This window comes from Equus quagga, chromosome 15 (genome assembly GCF_021613505.1).
Source record: "Equus quagga isolate Etosha38 chromosome 15, UCLA_HA_Equagga_1.0, whole genome shotgun sequence".
NCBI classification, from domain to species: domain Eukaryota; kingdom Metazoa; phylum Chordata; class Mammalia; order Perissodactyla; family Equidae; genus Equus; species Equus quagga.
This window is the reverse complement of record NC_060281.1, coordinates 12474808-12495027: the sequence shown is the minus strand read 5'-3', so window position 1 is coordinate 12495027 and position 20220 is coordinate 12474808. Positions and strand designations below refer to the sequence as shown.

The following is a 20220-nucleotide window of genomic DNA, read 5'->3' as shown; positions in this document are numbered from 1 at the left end:
TTTAAATTTTTATTGCTATCATTTCCCTTACAACCTCTACAATTTTTGAAGAAAGGAGTTGACTTCCTACTAAGGAGTGACCAAAATATGTCCTCCTTCTCTCCACCATTATGAGAAATCAGAGAAGTGTCTTTTCTAGGTTACTTTCTAACTATTCAATTTACCTTGCATCTCTCCAACCAATGCATTCAGGTCAGCTGTGTAGGACAAGAATTAAACTATATGTACAGAAAAAACATAAAACTCTGTTTGAGCCCTCTGGTGTCCACAGTGATTGATAACGAAATCTTTTCTCTTCCTTTTCCCTTGAGCACGTCTCCATCAAATGCCTTCACACTTATCCATGTCATCTGCTCTGTGAAATTGCTGTCAGACAACTACAAACTTTAAGCACTAAATAAGCCAAGGCTTATCTTTGAAATTATATTTTATAATTTGAAAACTTTTTTTTGTATAGAGGATTTGAAGTAGCTAAGCATATGCTATCTTTTTTTCATACTTCACAAGTTCAAATGTTTTGGTTCAAATCAGGATTCAAAGTAGATAAGTGTTGCCTTACGTACATCTGTTTTTAAAATGCATATGGATTCTTCAAAATTAGGGCTGATAAGCAAGAAATTATACCATATGTTCAAAATTAAGAGACCTAATTTATCTTGGCTTGATCTTGGTGAAATGTTAGATGATTGGAATATTTTCGTGGTAATTTGGGGATTCTGTGATCGTGTCTGTGAAGTGTTGATGTATCTTTGGCTGAAGGAGTCACTCTTTAAGAAATACATTGTAACTGTTCTTGACTTTATGAACAGAGTGTTGTTTTAAATTAAAACTATAGCAGAAATGCTATAACTCTGATTGTAAATTGTTAAAAGCTCCAGGCAGGAGAGGAAACTGAAAATAAGTACAGCATTTAAAAATAAGTGTTGTTTACCAAAGAGATGGGAAGAAGGGAGAGAGGATGGAGTTAAAGGCTCCAGTAATTTCACCCAGTGGTGCTCTGAGTTCCCAAGGGCGCAGATGACTCTGCGTGGTGTGAAGAGGGGACAGCGGGAGTGGCGAGAAAGCGGATTTTCACCCTTCACTTCCAAACCACAGGAAAGGAGGTAACTTTAAAATGTCAGGATGGAACAAAAGAATCTCAGATGTGCAGGCTTTAATGAAAAGAGCCCATAGTGCCCTAAAATGCCCTTTGGTGTTGCAATGGAAACAGCTTTTGAAGTTAAACAGTTGGACTTGATGGCTCTGTAGAAAGTGGACTTTTTCTAGAGTGGTGAGTGCATCCCTTATGGCTGTAGCATTAATTTTTCTGATGTCTCTGTCAATACTTAATTCTGCAGTATCTACAGTTCTCTTAATAAACAGAGCTAAATTAATTTATTTACTGCTTACTTGTCTGCTAATTTTTCTCTGATGAATACAGATATTATTTGCTTCATTAGTGTTTGTGTTCTTGAAGTTTTGCGAGATAGGATACTATAATCAACCAAAATAATTAATTCCTTTAAAAAAAACAAGCTCCTAAGTAAGGCTTCTTTTATTTTGAAAAATTTGTTCTAAGTATTTTTTTTATTGAAAATGACAATTCTCAAGTAACTGAAAAGCAGTTTAAAGTATTTTATCAGAAATAACTATGTTACATATCTCACTGATAGAAACATGTGCAAGACAGTTTTATGACACCTGTCCTTCCCTCAAAGGTTAGAACATCCAAAGGTTCATCTACTGAATGCTAAAGCAGAGCAGAATAATGTTCATTTTTCAGGAATCATTTAGAACAGCGGTCTTCAAAGTAATATGTACCAACCTCAAGATAATTCATTGGGGTGGAGGTGGCGTACAAGTCAGACACGATAAAGATTTTATTAATGTTTCTTTTTTGTTTTTTCGGTGGATGGTTAGCCCTGAGCTAACATCTGTTGCCAGTCTTCCTTTTTTTTTTGCTTGAGGAAAATTAGCCCTCAACTGACATTTGTGCCAATATTCCTCCACTTTGTATGTGGGTTGCCACCACAGCATGGCTGACAAGTTGTGTAGGTCCACGCACAAGATGCAAACCTGTGAACCTGGGCTGCTGAAGCAGAGCACACTGACTTCACCACCACACCACAGGGATGGCCCCAATTAACGTCTTTTTTAAAATCTAAAACTGGGGTCACAAACTATCACCTGTGGGCCAGACTTGCTCCACCACCTGTTCCTATGGATAAAGTTTTATTGGCACACAGCTGTGCCCATTCATTTATGTATTGTCTAAGGCTGCTTTCACACTACCATAGCAGGTGTAATTGTGACAGAACATAAGGTTTGCAAAGCCTACAATATATACTAACTGGAAAAAGTTGACCAACTCCTGACCTAAAATAATAAGGAAGATTTTAAGCTTGGCTGATTTATACGGGTTTACATTGGTCTCCTTTGTATGTCTGAGTGATAGACAGTCACAACTCATGCACATTCTAAGTGAGATTTCCTAGAAAAGTGTCAAGAGCTCTCCAGCTTTGTGCAGTAGACAGAGAGCCCTAAGTTGGCTGTTCCTTAAGGCTGTAACAGTTCATGTGCCTAGATGGACATGTAATTTATCATTTTAACTATCTTTAAAGTAATCCTCATAAAATTAGCAAATGACTTTATTTTAAAAATCTCCTGCAAAATAATCTACATTGAATATACCACTACTAATATAGGCATAAACAGCAAGAAATGGCAGAAGTGACACAGTACCCATGCCTAGGATAAGCTTGTTATTGGCCATAAATATGTTATAAACACTGATAACCTACTTGAATTTGACAAGAAGTAGGCCAATTTTTGGAAATTTTTGAAACTATTTTAAATAAAATTTTATATCTTCTTTCATTGTCAGTGTACCCAGCTCTAAGTTTATATTTTTGCCTTGAATTTTAACTGATAGTTATTTTCTGTTACCATAATGAGTGAGACATTTACAAAGTAGGCATCCAGGACATGGAGATGCTGTGCAGTTTTCAGTAATGTTTAAAGATGTGGGGTTCTCAGAACTATAATGTTTAAAGTTTTGCTGAAGTGAATGATAAAAGTCCTTTTCGAAGACTCTTCATAAAGGAAAAGTTAAAAACCCAGTTTAATTGGAGATATACGTGTTCCTCCTGCTGCAGTAAACACTGTAAGTTGGATCAAAGTATAAATTTAAAAATATTCTCAACTTATAGCATTTGTGTTCTCAATATGAAATATACAAAAAGTGCCATTTTGGGGGGTTACAGGAAAGATAAGTGACTTCTTCAATAAAATCACTGTTCTATGGGAAAACTGTGAAGATATAGTCAGCAATGGAGTATATTTTAACAAAAAGGATTGTAGTATGAGGTTGCAGTTATATCAACATCTGTAGATAAGCTATAATGACAAGGAAGATGTAGATACATACTATATATATTTATATATATAAGATAGATAATAAAGATTTCTATATATAGAAATAGGAATAAAGATATCTATCTAGCTGTCATCTATGTATCTACCTATCTATCTATCTGTCTATCTATCTATCTATCTATCTATCTATCTATCTTTACAATAACGAAATGGAGAAGGACCAAGGAAATCTTTTGGAACATTCAGAGGTTCTTAGGATATCTCCATGGCAAAGTATCTTAAAAAGTGATAAACTTCAAGATGCATTATGAATATTTGTTTTTCAAAAATGCAAATGAGGTTCCTGGTTTGAATATGACAGGTATAAATTCAGCAGTGAATTACATTTTTTCATACTGATATCATCCAAAAGCCAAAAGGAGGAGAAAGAAAACCACAAACTCCTATTAGAACACAAGCAAACAATTAGTGACAGCTAAAGCCCTGCGAGAACCAATGGAGAGAAGGAGGATGTAGAGCCGAGGGTATAGTGACTACAGAGTGCGGAGTCAGCCAATACTCCTTTTGAGCATGTGGGATGCACCTTAACATGCAAGCCCCCAGTCGCTTGTCTCTGCATGGCTGCCGGTGTTGGCAGCAGACCATCTCTGACCTGATTTTGTTCTGAGAGGCAGAGGAGGTGAGGCTATGTGGCTACATGATGAATCACACAGCAAATCACATTGGCAGGAGGCTTTCTCTCTCTCTCCTGGGCAGCCTGGACATAGATGCGTTGCTATGGAAAGTACCGCACAGCTGACAGTGTTCATTACTTGAGGAAAAATAGAAGCTAAGCAAACTCACGCCCCGGTGCCGGTATCTTTGGAGCACAAGGTCAATCCCAGGTGGTGGTCCTTTTCTCATATGACCCTCTTGCGAAAACATCTGGTCCAGGAAAGATTTTTTACTATGGAGATAAATAAAATAAAAAAAGGGAAAAGAAATGCTTCCCAGATTGGATAACACACAAAATCAATCTTTACATTGAGACTATTAAACAAAGTGATTGACAATAGCTGAAGATGATGAAATACTCCAGGTACCACAAACAACAAGAAAGGAGAGGTCACAATCTTCACCATGGGCAGGTTGAATTCAGGCCAAAAATTCCTTAAGCAAGACAAAAAGAGACCTCCTTATATACTAAAGGATAAAATTTACAGGGAATGTACAATAGTTAGAGCATCTAAACATCGAAATATAACATCAACACTCATAAAGCAAAAGCAAGAGATAAGATGAGAAAGAACTGACAATACGTCAGTGGCAAAATGCTTTAATTAACTCATTTTTCAGTTTATAATAGATTATGTGGAAAAATAGGTTAAGATAGATCATCTAAAGTAAATCGAATTAATATACATATGGTTAGATTATATCCTGCAACAAAACAAAAAAATATCCTTTTTAGTATGTGTAAAATTCTCATAAAAACTGACTATATATTACACCAAAAAGAAAAAACTATTAATGCTAAGATAAAAGTAATTCCCAGAACTTCCTCCGATCACAAAATTTTATAAATTAATAACACAGTTAGAAAACACAAAAAGTCTCTGCCATCTGTATATTGCAAAATTTGCTTTTCAATATAAAGAGGAAATTCGAAATAAAATTTCTACCTGGAAAAAAAAAGTAAAAAATTATTGTCTATTAGAATTTCTGGGGTACAGTTAAAATAGTCCTTGGAAGAAAATTTATAACTCTAAATATGCTTAATGGATAAATAAGAGAATAAAAATAAATCAATTTAATATTCAATTTGGAAAATTTAAGAACAGTAAAATGCCCTTTGCATAAAAAAACAAAAGAAAGAAATTTATAAGAATTGATAAAAGATAATTGGAAAACACAAAAGTTATGGAAATAATACATAAAAAATATTTTTGAAAAGTGTATAAAACAGTAACAGTGTAGTAACACTGTTACAATGTAACCATACTTTCAAAATTCAGAAGAAAATGATTTTGCAACTTAGAATTCTATATCCAAAAGATCAAATGTAAGGGCAGAACAAAATTTTCAACATGCAGGGTGTCAAAAATTTGCTTCCAATGCTCCATTTTCCCAGGAAGCTCTTTTAGGGTCCAGCAAATATGAGAAGAAACCAAGGAAAAGAAAGACGTGATACTGGAAACAGGAGATTGAACACAAGAGACAGGCAAAGAAAATGCCCAGGATGATGGTAAAGGGAATCGCAGGATAACAACTTATACAAAGCGGAGAAGACAACCAGCACAGATTGGATGAGGTGCCTCAAGTGACATATTCTGTCGCCACCAAGAATCGTTTCACCTTTGTACTGTACTGTCCACCGGACAGTGCTGTTGTGAGCCTGGCCAAGATTCTTAGCTCTCTTTGGCCTGTGCAAATGCTGATGAAATTCTGCTCTCCCCTCCCCGACCAGCTGCCTGGAACAGCTGGCACCATCTGATGCTACAGAAATCTTCAGGTGTAACCGACTCGGAGAAACGGAGGTTGCCCACAGCGAGCTTAGAAACATACAACACAGACCAGCACACCCTCTCCAAAGGTTTTCCTCTTGATGGGGGGTCAGACCTTGACCTTGCCAGATTCCCCCATATAGGGAACTCTGCTTCCTCTGGATTGCTGCAGGCTCTCCTCCTGACATCCTCACAATGGGTTTGTAAACCCTCCACAAAAGCTGAAGCCAGAAAATAAACAGAGACTGTTCGGCTCATCTCCTCCTAGGCACCTTCAACTGTTAATAACAAGGCTGCCTTTTTGTGCTTGTGACTCAGTTTTCTCATTAATCACTTTCTGCATTGATTAAGAAGTGTAATTAGTTATTGATAAAATAATGAAATATTTGACTGAGAAATAAAACAAAATTAGAATATATTTCAATGTAAAAGCCATTTTTTTTTTTTAAGGAATGGGCCCTGAGCTAACACCTGTCGCCAATCTTCTCTTTTTATTTTTCTTCTTCTCCCCAAAGCCCCCAGGTACACAGTTGTATATTGCAGTTGTAGGTCCCTCTGGTTGTGCTATGTGGGACACTGCCGCCACCTCAGCGTGGCCTGACTAGCTGTGCTGGGTCCACTCCCAGGATCTGAACCAACGAAACCCCAGGCGGCCAAAGCGGAGCGCGTGAACTTAATCACTCAGCCATGGGCCTGGCCCCTAAAAGCCATCTTTACTGGGCAAATACTACAAGCATCCCATTAAAGTTGCACACTAACATGACTATTATTTAGTAATCTTAGAGGCATTAGCCAATGGAATTTGAAAAAAGAAAAGAATGACAAGTACAAAAAGTAGTAAAGGGAGGTAATTTGATCACTCTGTTAGGTGATTGATATTTTAGGTGGTATTCGTGGAGCTTCCAAGAGAAGCACTGAATGGCAACACAGTCAGTGAGATAACTCAGTCATGTGTCTCCGTAGGGAATCCATAGCTTTCATGCACCAATATAGAAATATTCCAAACTGTCGTCAAGTGTGAAAAAAAACCCTCCAATAAGATACAGAATATTGTAAAGAGGGTGCTATCTTTTTCATAAATGTATCCTTGTGGTCTGTGTGTGAAATGAGAATGTCTATTTGTATTTCCTTAACATGTAAAATAAACACTTGAAGCACAAACAGGAAACTAATACAAATAAAACGCATTTAGTCACACTTTCAAAGTATAGACGGTTAAAGCCTCTCATTTCTACAAACTTAAAATCCTTAGAATTGTAATTTCCTAACCTGCTTGAAATTTTTCAAGAGTTTTTTTAAGTAAGCTTTGAACCCATGGTATGGACCTCCTCTGATACAGCAAACACATTCAGCATAAATTTTAGAAAACCAATCAGTGGCTTAAAAACACGTGGTTTTGGCAAAATGAATTCAGCCTACGTGAAAACATATTAATTGTACAGTTTTAAAAGTTGAATTTACCTGTTAGCTGAATGTCATTTTGAGCAATGTATGTTATTTTATATTAAATTTCCATTTTGCACAAAGCCAAACATATCCATTCATTGCTTATGGATCAGAGAAATAAAAGAATAATAGACTATATTATTGAACTCATAGAAAATATCATCTTCCTTTGAAAGTTCAATCATGAATGCATTAAGCATCTACTATATTAGGCATTGTGCTTGACTCTGAGGTCACAGAGGTAAATAGAGCAGGTTTCATTTTATAGGGTTCATGTCCTCAGGGTTTTTACTGTAGGATAATCACTATCAATTTATTACCTTACATGAAATATTTCAGAAATGTAAGAGGTCCGTGTATATCTGCAAATAAGTAGCCCTGTAATTTCATGGATATTTACGTATCTAGGCCCTTTTTGAAACTTTTCTTTGTAGGCTCAAGAATTCCCACTCTTGTGATTTCCTCACTCCATTCACTTAATTCATGGCCTCATCTGGCAGCTCCTACTTCCTCAAAGCATTTCACATTCATCCCCTTTCCAAGGTGAAGACCTGCTCTAGTTCAGGCCTCATCCCCTCTCCTCTCTATGGTTAAACTCATCTATTTGCTCTCTCTCCAGTTTCTCTCCAAAGCAACACACTGCCTGGCACCGAAGACTTCATTCGTTCTTTCCAGACTCACCTCTCCCTGACCCCGTGTCCATACTCAGTACTTTTGCCCCCTGCTCACCGGTTGATATCCTCTATGATGCCCCCTCCCGTTTCGCCCCCAATTTCTTCCAGACCAAATCACAAGCGCCCTTAAACTAATTTCCACCATTACCTACCTCTTCGATGAAGGCTTTTGTAGTCCCATCCTACCCCCTTCATGATGAGCTCTCTCCATCCTTAAACACTTCTCCTCTCAATATTTTCAAAAATAAGAAACTTGGCACCCTTCAAGAGACACTGCAGGCACTTAGTTCTTCGGGAGAGGCTGGAGGTGGGAGACTGACAGGAATTACTGGAAGAGACAAACAATACACTATGAAAGCAGGTGTCTGGTGAGGGACTGAGTACGAGGAGAGGTTTTTTCTTGCTAGTAAGAGATTCCGACATAATGCCTAGAATATTTCGACTTAATTACAAATGAGCTTGACATTGTCCACTAACATGCTCTTTATGCCTTTCTTCTTCCCAGGATGTGACAGTCCCTCACAAGCCTGTTTCTCTCCATCCTTTATATCAGACTAGACTCTATCCTCCTGCTAAGTCCCTGCTGCACCCACAGACCCTCTCACACGCTGACTGTCTCACCCCAGGACCCTTCAGTCACTTGTCCTCCTTCTCACTGAGTGATGAACAGGACAATTCTCACACCCTGTTTAGTCACAACGCGTATAATAAGGTGAGAATTCCCTGCTGAAATAGGAATTGTTCTGTGCTGTGAATGTTCTTTATGCTTAACTTCTAAAACTTAAATGTGGAGGAAACACACATTAAGAATATTTAAATATTTAACATTTAAATATACTAAGAATATTAAATATTTGTGTTAAAGCACGTGACCTTATGAAAAGATAATTAACCTTGAGAAATTATTAAATATTTATTTTTGCCTCAAAGTCATGTCCTGATTTGTGTTCCTCATTGTTTCCTGTTCTAACCCCAAGGTAGAAATCTCAAGAAATTTTCCAAAACCTTACAAGATGCCATTATCGATCTATCTTCCAGTCTTAGTTCAATGCTCTTAAAAAGCTTCTTTAAATTACAGTTACTTAATGAGGATACCCTTACTATCGCAGTCAATGGGCAAAGAAATACTTAGAATTTCTGCAAAGATCTGTAAAATAATATTAACATTTTAAAATGTGTATATCTGCCTCGTAATGTATAGTAATGAGATATGTAAAAAGAAGAGATGGTCAATATCTTATATACATATATTTTTTTAAGTGAAAAGTTATTTATAGTTGGCTTTGGAATGCGATCATGAATGTTCTACCAGAAGTGAGCAGTCAATACCACATGAAGCTTGCGTATAAGTGCCCTTTGTTCTTCTGAGCATTACCATAAGGACATCCTGGCTGATACAGACTCTCAAACTCTGAAAATTCCCTCAAAGAAATGACTAGTCAAACTCAACCCGCAATGAAATCTTTTTATAAAATTCATAATTTTATTTAAAAGCATTTATCTTGCAAATTCTTTGTATCTGATGAAATACTCTTCTATGCTTGGAAATCAATCACGGCCATATGTTCCAGAACATAGCTGAACAATATTCCTTGGGCCTTGAAATGTTGTTTTGAAAAAATGCTCATAAACCCAGTCTAAAGACAATCATCTAAAAAGTGAACACCATTATATGAAGAAAAATTTGCTTTTTTAATTTAATAGTGTCTATCATGACCAAATGATCACCCTTCAGTTAAACTTTTAAAATATTCATTTTCTGCAAGCAAAATGTTTTTGGGCATTAGGATGACATTTTTCATGACCTTCGTTTGTTTCTTACTTTTTGTCTAGAAAACGGAAGTAATTCAGGGAAACTGTTTCAGGGAAAATGCTTGCCAACATTGATGAAATTCATTTAGCTATTAAATGGAGTTAGCAATTCTGATAAAAACGTGACCATTTTCCTATAAGTTGTCGTCTATGATAGGGTTATAATTGTGTTTTATAGATATCAATTGCATTAAAAAGCTCATTCTTTTGATATTTTGGTGGTGTTTTCTGGAACCATGCAGCAAGGACAGAGTCAGCAGTTCATCCATATTTTAGCCTGTGCTTGGTCAGGCTGTAAAGAACAATGTATAAAAGCCACTTGAGCCCGGAAAACTATTTTCAGTCTACACAATCTTCATAATAGATCTTGTCTTTCAGAATCCAAAACCCATTGATATTGAAGAAAGAAACATTCACATCTGAAATAATAATAATAATGTAGTAAGACAGTATTTCTTGATGGAAGATTCAGTTGCTTAGTCCTGTACTTCAATTGTTCCTATTACAATATACGGATTACCCAATTTGATATCCATGTTTACACACCTTGTGTTGTAAATATTGGGCCAATAGCATACTAAGTTATCAACACTTGTCTTTTTTACTTAAAATAGCTTCTTGCTTGGAATTGTAAAACATAATCTGCTACCCAAATTAACTTCTCTCCAATGCTCTGACGTCATTCCTAGGCTTAACTTTAGAGCTTTACCTTTTAGGCTCATCTCCCAACTCAAATCTTTCCACCCTTCCCCCTGGAGAGCCACAGTGAACTTGACTTTATCTTTGACGAGGGCATCAACTGGGGCGAAAGCAAGTAGTTAACAGGTTTTATCTCATGATGAATCTTGTAGTATGTGTTCCTCTCTTCTAAATCTTCATTAGACTCCATGTGTCTCCACATCCTTACCCACTCCCCACCCCCTTGTCTTACTTTCAAGATAGAGCTCTATCATCTGATGTCATATCATCTATGATGATGCTCGGGTACTTTCTTTTTCATATTTGAATAAACCAGTATTTCCTCTTTTTCCCCTAGTCTCATGAATGGAGTCGTTACTATTACTTCCTTCTTTAATCCTTGAAAATAATATAGCCTAGTGGGTAAGAGTATGATGTCTCTAGTCAGTCTGTCCGGGTTCATTTCTTGACCCCTCTCCTTCCAGATGCTGATATTGGGTAAGTCATTTGGTCTCTGTGTGCTCCCATTTAGTCATCTGTAAGATGAGGATGATGAGAGTACCCACCTTAGTAGAGTATGTATTATGAGATGAAGATGTACTAATATGCATGAAGTACTTAGAACAGTGCCTGGAACATAACAAGAACCATGTGAGAGTTAGATCTTATTATTAATTAGGCTTCCTGGAATATCATCATTGTCACTCTCTTAAATTTCCCATCCTTTTTCTTTTTCTTTTTTGATTTTCTTTTTTTCTTAGGAAGATTAGCCCTGAGCTAACTACTGCCAATCCTCCTCTTTTTGCTGAGGAAGACTGTCCCTGAGCTAACATCCATGCCCATCTTCCTCAACTTTATATGTAGGATGCCTACCACAGCACGGCTTTTGCCAAGCGGTGCCATGTCCGCACCTGGGATCCGAACCGGTGAACCCGGGGCCGCCAAGAAGCGGAACGTGCGAACTTAACCACTGCGCCACTAGGCCGGCCCATCACCATCCTTTTTCTTGATGATGCTCCAAACCCAGTAATTTCAAGACCTTCTTTCTCTCAGAGTGATCAATAGCCATTATCTCCATTCCCCCTCTATAGACTCACTCTTTAACACATTCTTTTTAAAAAATATTATTTTATTGTGGTCACATTGGTTTATAACATTGTGTAAATTTCAGGTGTACATCATTATATTTCAGCTTCTGTATAGACCACATTGTGTTCACCACAAAAAGTCTAGTTTCCATCTGTCACTGTACATATGTGCTCCTTTCTCTCTTTTGGCCTCCTCCCATCTGCGCTTCCCCTTTAGTAACCACCAATCTGTTCTCCTTATACATGTGTTTGTCTTACACATATGAATGAAATCATACATCTGACTTATTTCTCTTAGCATAATACCCTCAAGTTCCATCCATGTTGTCGCAAATTTTAACCCATTCTTGAAAGCGTTCTGTCTTTCACCTCAACCACCCTACTCGAATTTCTCTCTCAAGGGTAAACTGCCTGTCAGCAAACTCAGCTGAATTTCCTCAGTCCTCTATCTCTTTTATCCCTTATAGCAATTGACACAGTTGATCATTCACTGTTGAATCTTTCTCCTCACTCTGCTCTTGGGATAATATGTAAATTCCAGCTCTCTGACTGCTCCTTCTTTGTGGACACTTCTTCCTCCTCTTTCTCTTCTCTCTAGTTGCCTCCCTTCAGATATTCACCCACGCACAGGCTTCAGTGGCCATCTTAGTACTTAGAATTCTCAAATCCACATTTCCAATTCTGCTTCTCCTCTGAGATGCAGTTTTATACCTTCAGCTGCTTGCTTGTCAATTCCCCTAGGATGTCATGTTGTCATCTCAAACTCATCATCCATTTCGCCTCAAACTAGTTCTGTTCTGGATTCCCTACTTCTGTCATTAATATCACAATTCTCAGTCCCCAAACTCAACATTTGTTTCGTCTACTATACTTTTTCTGCTTTGTCCTCATAGCTAGTCATTCACCAAGTTGAATGGGTTCCTCTTTTGGTATGCCTGTCTCTCGCAACTCTGTTATTTATTCTGCTTGATTTAAACCAATCTACTTACTTTCCTCCAGGCATGCCTTGGGAATTTCTTGCTCATGAATTCTCCCCACAAAGAATCCCTTCCTGCTTCTTGCTTTACTTATGCAAACCATTCTTGTACTTTATGACCCGGTCAAATTATCCCTCCTCCTCTGTGAAGTTCCCCCGTGCATTGACATTCAAAGTGATATTTTTCTCCTTTCAATTTCTGTAATCCTTGCCTGTGCCAAGGTATCTCAAGCATATTCTAAGTTATCTTGTATTTATTTGTTGTGATTGTCTTAGTGTCCATCTAGGGCATGACATGCTTAATATGCTATTTTTCACATTATAGGTATAGCGATAAATCTGTTAATGATGAACAGATCCTAAAATGACCCACTTATTCACTAGTAGCCCAAGATGCTTGAATATTTCAGATTATTTCTTTTTAAGCAGAAACTCAATCTGAGTCAATTGATGGACTTATTAGTAAATTCAGTACACTTTCACTCAATTGAGGATCTCCTTTTTTTGAGGGCTGCATCCAATTTCCAGCGAGCTAATGGAGCGCCTGGGCATGGGAGCACAGGTGGGGTGGGGACGTGGAGGCAGGAGGCATCTGATCTTCCTCTGCTATCGGTGGACTCTGGTATCCCCTGGGGTGTCCTCAGTCTTGTCTGGTGTATGACCATCAATCATGTAATACATTGCTGCATCCTTCTTTCTTCACCTGCACGGCATGCTCTCACAGGCTCTCGGTCAGCTACTTCTGAGTCTTTATAGCATGCAAGGGAAAGCATTGTTACCTGCATAGTGGGAGCAGGTAAATTGTGAGGCTGTCTCAGGACCATCAGCTTAGATACCCTATGTGTCCTTCTCTACTCTTCTGTTCCCGCCGTCTTTGCCATAGGAAACTGCACAAGAGTCCATACTTGTGAATTTGGCTATTCACTAAAATTTATTTGTAACCCCCAAATCAATACTCGCTTCACTTTTGTGGTCATTTGTGGACACAGGAAGAACAGTGAAAAATTTGATTGACCTGTGCACATGTTCCCAGCTGAGGTGAGCAAGGGGACGTTCTGCTTTCTTGTTTCAGCTCTCATGCTGTAAGCAGTTGTTCTTTTCACTGTCTGTCTGGTACCACGTGTTTTGAATTTTTGTGCTTTTCATCGGTGATCTCATTCTTTAAAATGGCCCCTAAGCATAATGCTGAAGTGCTGTCTAGGGTTCTTCATGCAAACAGGCTGTGATGCACCTTACAGAGAAAAGATGCGTGTCAGGTAAGCTTCCTTTAGACTCAAGTTATAGTGCTGTGGCTGTGAGTTCAATGTCAACAAATGAATAATATATACTAAACAAGGTGTCTTTAAAGAGAAACACACATCAAACAGGGTTATGCATGATTGGTTGGTGAAAACGTAATCAGACTCGCAGGAACATAATCTTATATTTCATCTTGGAGTAGTGGTTTAGCATTTGCACTTCCATGTTTGCAGTGACTTTACAGATCATAACTCCTATGAATAATGAGAATCAGTTGTACCTTTGTTTGAATTTCTCTGGGAAGAATATATGAATAGTTAATTTGGGAGGCGGTTTGAGGAAACACCAGTTAAGGGAGTGGGGAGCTGAGACAAGGAGGAGAAGACAGCTAATAAAGGGTCCCTCATCAAGCAAGTTATCGCTGGGGGTCCCTGGAGTTGAGCTTACTGGGGAATTCTGGGGGCCAGTGTAGGATGTACGGCTCTGAGTGAGGCAACATGAGGTGGCAGGAGGGGAACCCTGCTAGTGGCTATTTGAGGGTTGAACTCCGGGAGAGGAGCATTAATCCTCAGAAAGGGCTATCAGGCAAAGAGAAGCAGGGACAAGCATTTTGAAGTTCAGAGGCTGCTAAAATGTCAAGGCCTGAGATGACATAAGTGGGTCAATGATTTATATTATATATATTCACAGATCTTATGTTTATGATCTAAATGTGAAGTCCAGGATCCTGCAAATCAAAACTTTGGCTATCAAAACTCAAGAGAATTTTCCTTATTTTTGATATATTATGCATTGGGTTACGTATAACTGCTGAAAAAAATAAAGCGGACAGGAGAATTATGTGTCTGAGTGTATGGGGGTTACCATCTTAAAACTGTGTCTCATCACAGAGTCATTTTGCCAATCTTTCCTGCATTTTGCAATGCATTAAAACATTTTTATCTTCAGAGCTAATAAAGTACCACACACAACACATCTGTTTATGACTAGGTCAAGGCCCAGTGGAGTCTGCTTTCTACGTTTGAGAATTCAGTTCATTTAGAAAGATTAATCTTCCCAGGCAACACTAATACTTGCCGTGGGAGTCTCAGCTATTTTCTTGGCCCTCAGGTAAGAAAGTTAATGCGCATATGATGTGCATAAGTAGAAAGTTTATTGCTCTCCATAATTTTTATTCTTTTCTCCATCTTCTGCTTCATTTCTTCCATCTTCTACTCATAATCTCTGAGGCACAGGTGTCGTTTTAAGCCACCCCCAAATTCCAATTCTTCTGGCTTCCTTTCACATTCCAACTTAACTCAGTTTTACGCACTTTTCCTCTTTTCTTATCCCAACTACATTTTCTCCCTTCGGTTCAGCACAACCATAGGCCCTGTAGACACGAAGTTCTCTCTTATCATTGTTTCCTCTGAGCCTCTACTCTGCCAATTTGCACCAGCAACAGGCAAGAAAACACACAGCCAGCCTATGAACAGAAGTGGGAGGAGCCAGAGCGAAGCCTTCTGCGGCCGGATGACTTTTCTGATTCGCTGGCTGGAGAAAGGCGGGGATTTCCCGCTGGGGAAGGCTAGATTTACAACGAAAACTTGAGACGTTTTACAAGTAGGAATAGGATCTACGTAGACAGAGAGACAGCTTTGAAGTCCCAAGAGAAAATTCACAGCTGTTCTCAGGATATTTTCTCTTTCAGTTTTCAAAAATTATATTATTTGGGGGCCTAGTTTGTGACTGTGCAGTCATTTTATTTTACTTTCGGTTTTCTAAAAATGCATTAACCTTGTGCTATTTTTGTGGCCATTTACCATTTTATTTTAGTTCTAGTTTGCTTCTGTCTCATGAAAGAGATAAGTATGGCCGGTTTCTTTATCCATATGTCCTCCCACTGGTTCTGCTGCTATTAAATTCTATTGTGTATTTCAGTGCAAGGGCTGGTTCCAGCTGTTCTCTGGTGCTTTCAGTTTGACTATTTCACTGCTTATCTCTGGAACAGTCGCTTGAAAAATCGCTTCCACTTCCCCGAGCAGGAGAGAGTGTTATTCATTGCGCACCTCTATTCTTCCAGCGGGGAAGCCCTCCCAGCCCCGATTACTCCCACTCCCCCTTGCCGACCCCAGGCTGCTGTCATTGCTGGAGGTCAGGGCAAGACTTTAGAGTCTCTCACAGAGAGAGGAAAACGAGTATAGTCTTCCCTTGGTATCCATGGGGAATTGGTTCCAGGAACCTCCCTGCGGACACCAAAATCTATGGATGCTCAAGTCCCTTCATTAAACGGTACAGAGCAATGAACACTGTCGGCCCTCCATATCTGCGGGATTCACATCCGTGGATTGTATTCCTATCTAGGGTGACCATGTGTCTTGATCTGTCCTTGACGTTTTTTTACAAAGTCTACCAATATGCGTTTTTTAACTTTTTTTGAAAGAATTTTGCTTTCAAAAATAGCTATTTGAAAAGAAATATTTTACAAGTCTACCAACATAAACCATTTCAGTCAATAAATAATTTTATTTATTTATTTATTTTTTTGGTGAGGAAGATTGGCCCCCCGCGAACATCCATTGCCAACCTTCCTCTTTTTTGCTTGAGGAAGATTATCCCTGAGCTAACGTCTGTGCCAGTCTTCCTCCATTTTGTATGTGGGATGCTGCTACAGCATGGCTTGATTAGCAGTGTGTAGGTCGGTGCCCAGGATCTAAATCTGTGAACCCTGGGCTGCCCAAATGGAGTGCACAAACTTAACGACTATGCCACCAGGCTGGCCCCAATAAATATTTTTATAATTATATGATGTCAGTCATTTTTACTGCCCCTTCTCATCATCAGAAGCATTTTGGTTTGATCGGTGGGTGGACCTATACATACTCTACCTGTAGTGAAATGCACTTGAAGTTCCTCTGCACACTGTGTTTAAATTAAGATACCAGTTGCTGAATTAATTTTGTTGAATAAATGGTTTTATGCCTATATTTGGAAAAGTAATTCAAAATCTTGCTTTAGCTCCCTTGCCGGTAGAATAGCAATAAAAATAGAATCTCTGTCATAGGATTGTTACCAAGATCAAGGGACACATACGTGTAAAACTTTCGTGTTCCAATCTAAGTATGCAGTTTTATACATTTTTCAGCATGCTAGCTATTATTTGGAGAATTTTGGTATTGGAGTGAAGAAAAGATTCATTAACATTATTAAAAGGACATTACTCTCATCTAAAATGCCCTTTTCCTTTATTACCACATATTCATTCTTTTATTGCTTTCAAATTTATTCACGTATGTATTCTCTTTAATTCTGCTCTCTCACTCTGCTTTCCTTTCTCTTCATAGTCAACTCTGCTAAAGTATTTTTTGTATATTTTCTCTCAAAAGTTGCATTATTATTTTGTGTGCAGCTAATTTAATTTACATAAATGCTCCTGTGTCACATACTTCATTCTTGTCCTGTGGGCTTTTTTTCTCATCTATAATAGTAGCGTATTGGATTTGGTTCCAAAACTTACTCTAGGATTGAAACCGGGCTGGTTGCATCAGAATTCTGTGGGGAGCATTAGAAAAGTGTAAATTCCTGAGATGCACTTAAAACTTCTCATCTCAGATCTTCCACTGAATTGAGTGATCTTAGAGTTTTTACCTCATCAAAAATTCTGTGCTTCCTCTATGATAGCAAAATTTTCCTTTTTTGCTTTTTAAATTCTTTAATGGTTTAGCAAGAAAAATGAAATTCGTTATGAAAAATAAGTTTACAAAGTAAAACTGTTTATACTGACATATTTATAAGTGCTTGATTACAATTGATTTTTTTTTTGTCACAAAAGTAAAAAAAGTAAAAGGAAACACAGCTCTGAAATAGTATATATATTACCTTAGGTCATAAGATTTTTTTTATTCGAGTAAGTTATAAAATGTTAGGTTGAGTTCTTAATTGAAATTGTCCCCATGTGCTTGTAACATTTACAGTTGAGCTGAGTGTGTATGCATACAGTATTCATGGACTTATTGAATCAGAAGTTACATATTTTTTTCCAGTGTACTACTCCAATTATTAAAAGTCGTTTCTTTTAAAAAAAAAATACCATGGCTGCTGTCAGGTACTTTCTTACGGTTTACTTTTTAAGAGATTAAAGTGCCTTTATCATAAAAAATTTTTTTAAATATAGCAATCTATTATATTAGAATTATGTTTTTGCTAAGAAAGATGAAGCATTTTACTTGAAATGTATCTTATCTTTATGGTATGTCTGCAGAATATTTACTGATCAGTTTTTATGAGCTTCTTTTCCAAGTAGCTGCTCTTGAGATTGTAGATTAAGAATAAAGAGGGAATATAACTTGTCTATGATGAAAAAGTAAGAGAACAGTGAACGAAATGGAGATGTTTTCAGTCCAATTCCATCCGTTATTTGTCTTTTCTATGTAAAAAAAATCACTCCACTTATAAGAAGCCAAGGGTGAGTCATCTATCAGAATAGCGAGGGAACCTACGCAGCAAAATCTATTGTGAAGGAGAAATACACAGTTTAGGGAATAGGAGGGAACAATCAACAACAGTTGCAATAGACAGCCATCTCGTTGGGCCCTATTGTCTTTGTTTTCATATCATAGAGTGTTAGGGGGTTGGCACACCGATTTTGGTAGCACTGATGAGATTTCAGGGTAGAATGGTGCTGTGTGAATGAGGCAGGAAAACAGAAGAAAAGAAGGAAACTTTTACATCCAGGATGAGTAGGAGGGACAGGTCGTGCCGTCAACTGGCTTTAGCCTGCTTCCTAGGTCATGAGCATCCTTTCTTTAAACATTTTGGATATTTCACCCTATAATTGTTGACGTTTCTTGTTCACTTTCTTTTGTTCCATTTTTTTCTCCTACTTGTTTATTTTCAAATTTAATCCATTTTAAAGTTTATATTTTTACCATAATTGAGAGTATCTCAACTGACATTATCATTGCATAGCTACTCAGAGGACTGACTCCGTGACTCTACAGAAATCCAATAAATGAATTTAAATATTAATGTTATAGGCGTTTTTCCAACATGGGTTAAATTTTTTAGTAGCTCTTCTGGAAGGAGATTTCTTTTCTGAGGTTTCTTCTGATGTTTTAACAGAGATCAGTCAACAGAGGTTAAAACAGATTGTGACTTAGCTAGAGAAGCGAAAATCTAAAGCAATTCAAATCTTCACCTACTGGTTCAGAGGCTGAGGGGGCTTTGAAATAAAAATTTGTTTCTCTAATGTAAGCTGTAAATATTTAGATCTAAAGATATAGAAAATCTGTTATAAATATATTTCAAGAATAAAGCAACAGCCCTTTGAGATAAGCAGTTTACAGTTGTACATAACTTCAAAAGGAGAAAATGAGAACTAAGTTAAGTGATTTGGTCCAAGGTTACAAAAACCTTGTCTAACTAATAGCCTCATTCCCTAACAATAACAAAGAGCATAGACTCTGCAACTTTTTTATTCGAACATGAAGTCTAGGAATCCTGGAGTCTGGAAGTTGACAAAGCACAATTCTTTATTCATTTCACAAATATTTATTGACTATGCCTTATTTGTAAAGCTGGCCGTGCACTGGAAAACGAGTAGACAGAAACATGAGGGGCCTTGGCCGGGTACTGATTCTCTATTTGGGAAAGACAGAAATTAAACAAATAAGCAAAAAAAAATGTATTGCTTAATGACAATTGTCACAACTGCCACACAGATGACAGTCAAGTAGTTATGAGTGCATATAATAGAGGTCCTGATTTGTCTGATGAATCAGGAAAGACTTAATGAGGAAATGATGTCTCATCTGAAATCTGGAAAGAAACAAAGGTTGGGGTCACGCTGGGCATTCCAGTTAGAGGGAACAATGCTGGGGAAGTTTTCAAGGCAGGAAAGAAAACGAAGACGGCAAGCTGGAGAAAATGAAAGCAAGGCCAGGGGATTGAAGAAGCAACCAAAATTAGGAACTATAGTATGAAGTTAGCAAGAAGTAAGACTGCCAGACAGCTTCTGCATCCCTGGGTGTATTGGGTTTTCTGAGTTTGTGAGAAGAAGGCAGGGGGTGAGTTGAGGGGGTCACTGAAATTTTCTGAGAGAAATTAATATGTAGAAAAAGCAGACAAGATGTCACTTACCTTACAGACAGTGTTCTATTTAAATTTCAAAGCAATCATAAAGTAGATTTTATCCCCTTTATTTTACATATCAAGAAACTGAGGCAAATTTGTGCAAGATTCCACAGAACTAGCTTAAAAGCTGGTAATTGATTAATTTTTAATAGACTTGCCACTACCAAAAAAAAATCTGTCAGTGAAACAGCATCACCACCTTCTCCAACACCACCCCTGGAATCATAGGCTTCCACCTGCTCAAAGGATGGCACCATATACCTCAGGACTGGAACTAACCACCGAGGCCGACTTCCTTCAATCTACAGATGAAGAAACTGGAGGCTACAGATGCCAAGTGACACAGTCAAGGGCGCAGC

General features: G+C 37.9%; 1 protein-coding gene across 11 annotated transcripts in view; it reads left to right on the top strand.

Moving 5' to 3' along the window:
* Positions 1–20220, top strand: part of MLIP (muscular LMNA interacting protein) — a 231919-nt gene that overhangs the window by 188876 nt on the left and 22823 nt on the right. For 10 of the 11 annotated variants that reach the window (XM_046641218.1, XM_046641217.1, XM_046641224.1 and 7 more), the window contains one exon: positions 8463–8669. The exons of the other annotated variant lie outside the window; for it this stretch is intronic. In XM_046641218.1, coding sequence (XP_046497174.1) covers positions 8463–8669 — 207 coding nt within the window. The remainder of the gene's footprint in view (positions 1–8462; positions 8670–20220) is intronic. 11 annotated transcript variants of the gene reach the window in all.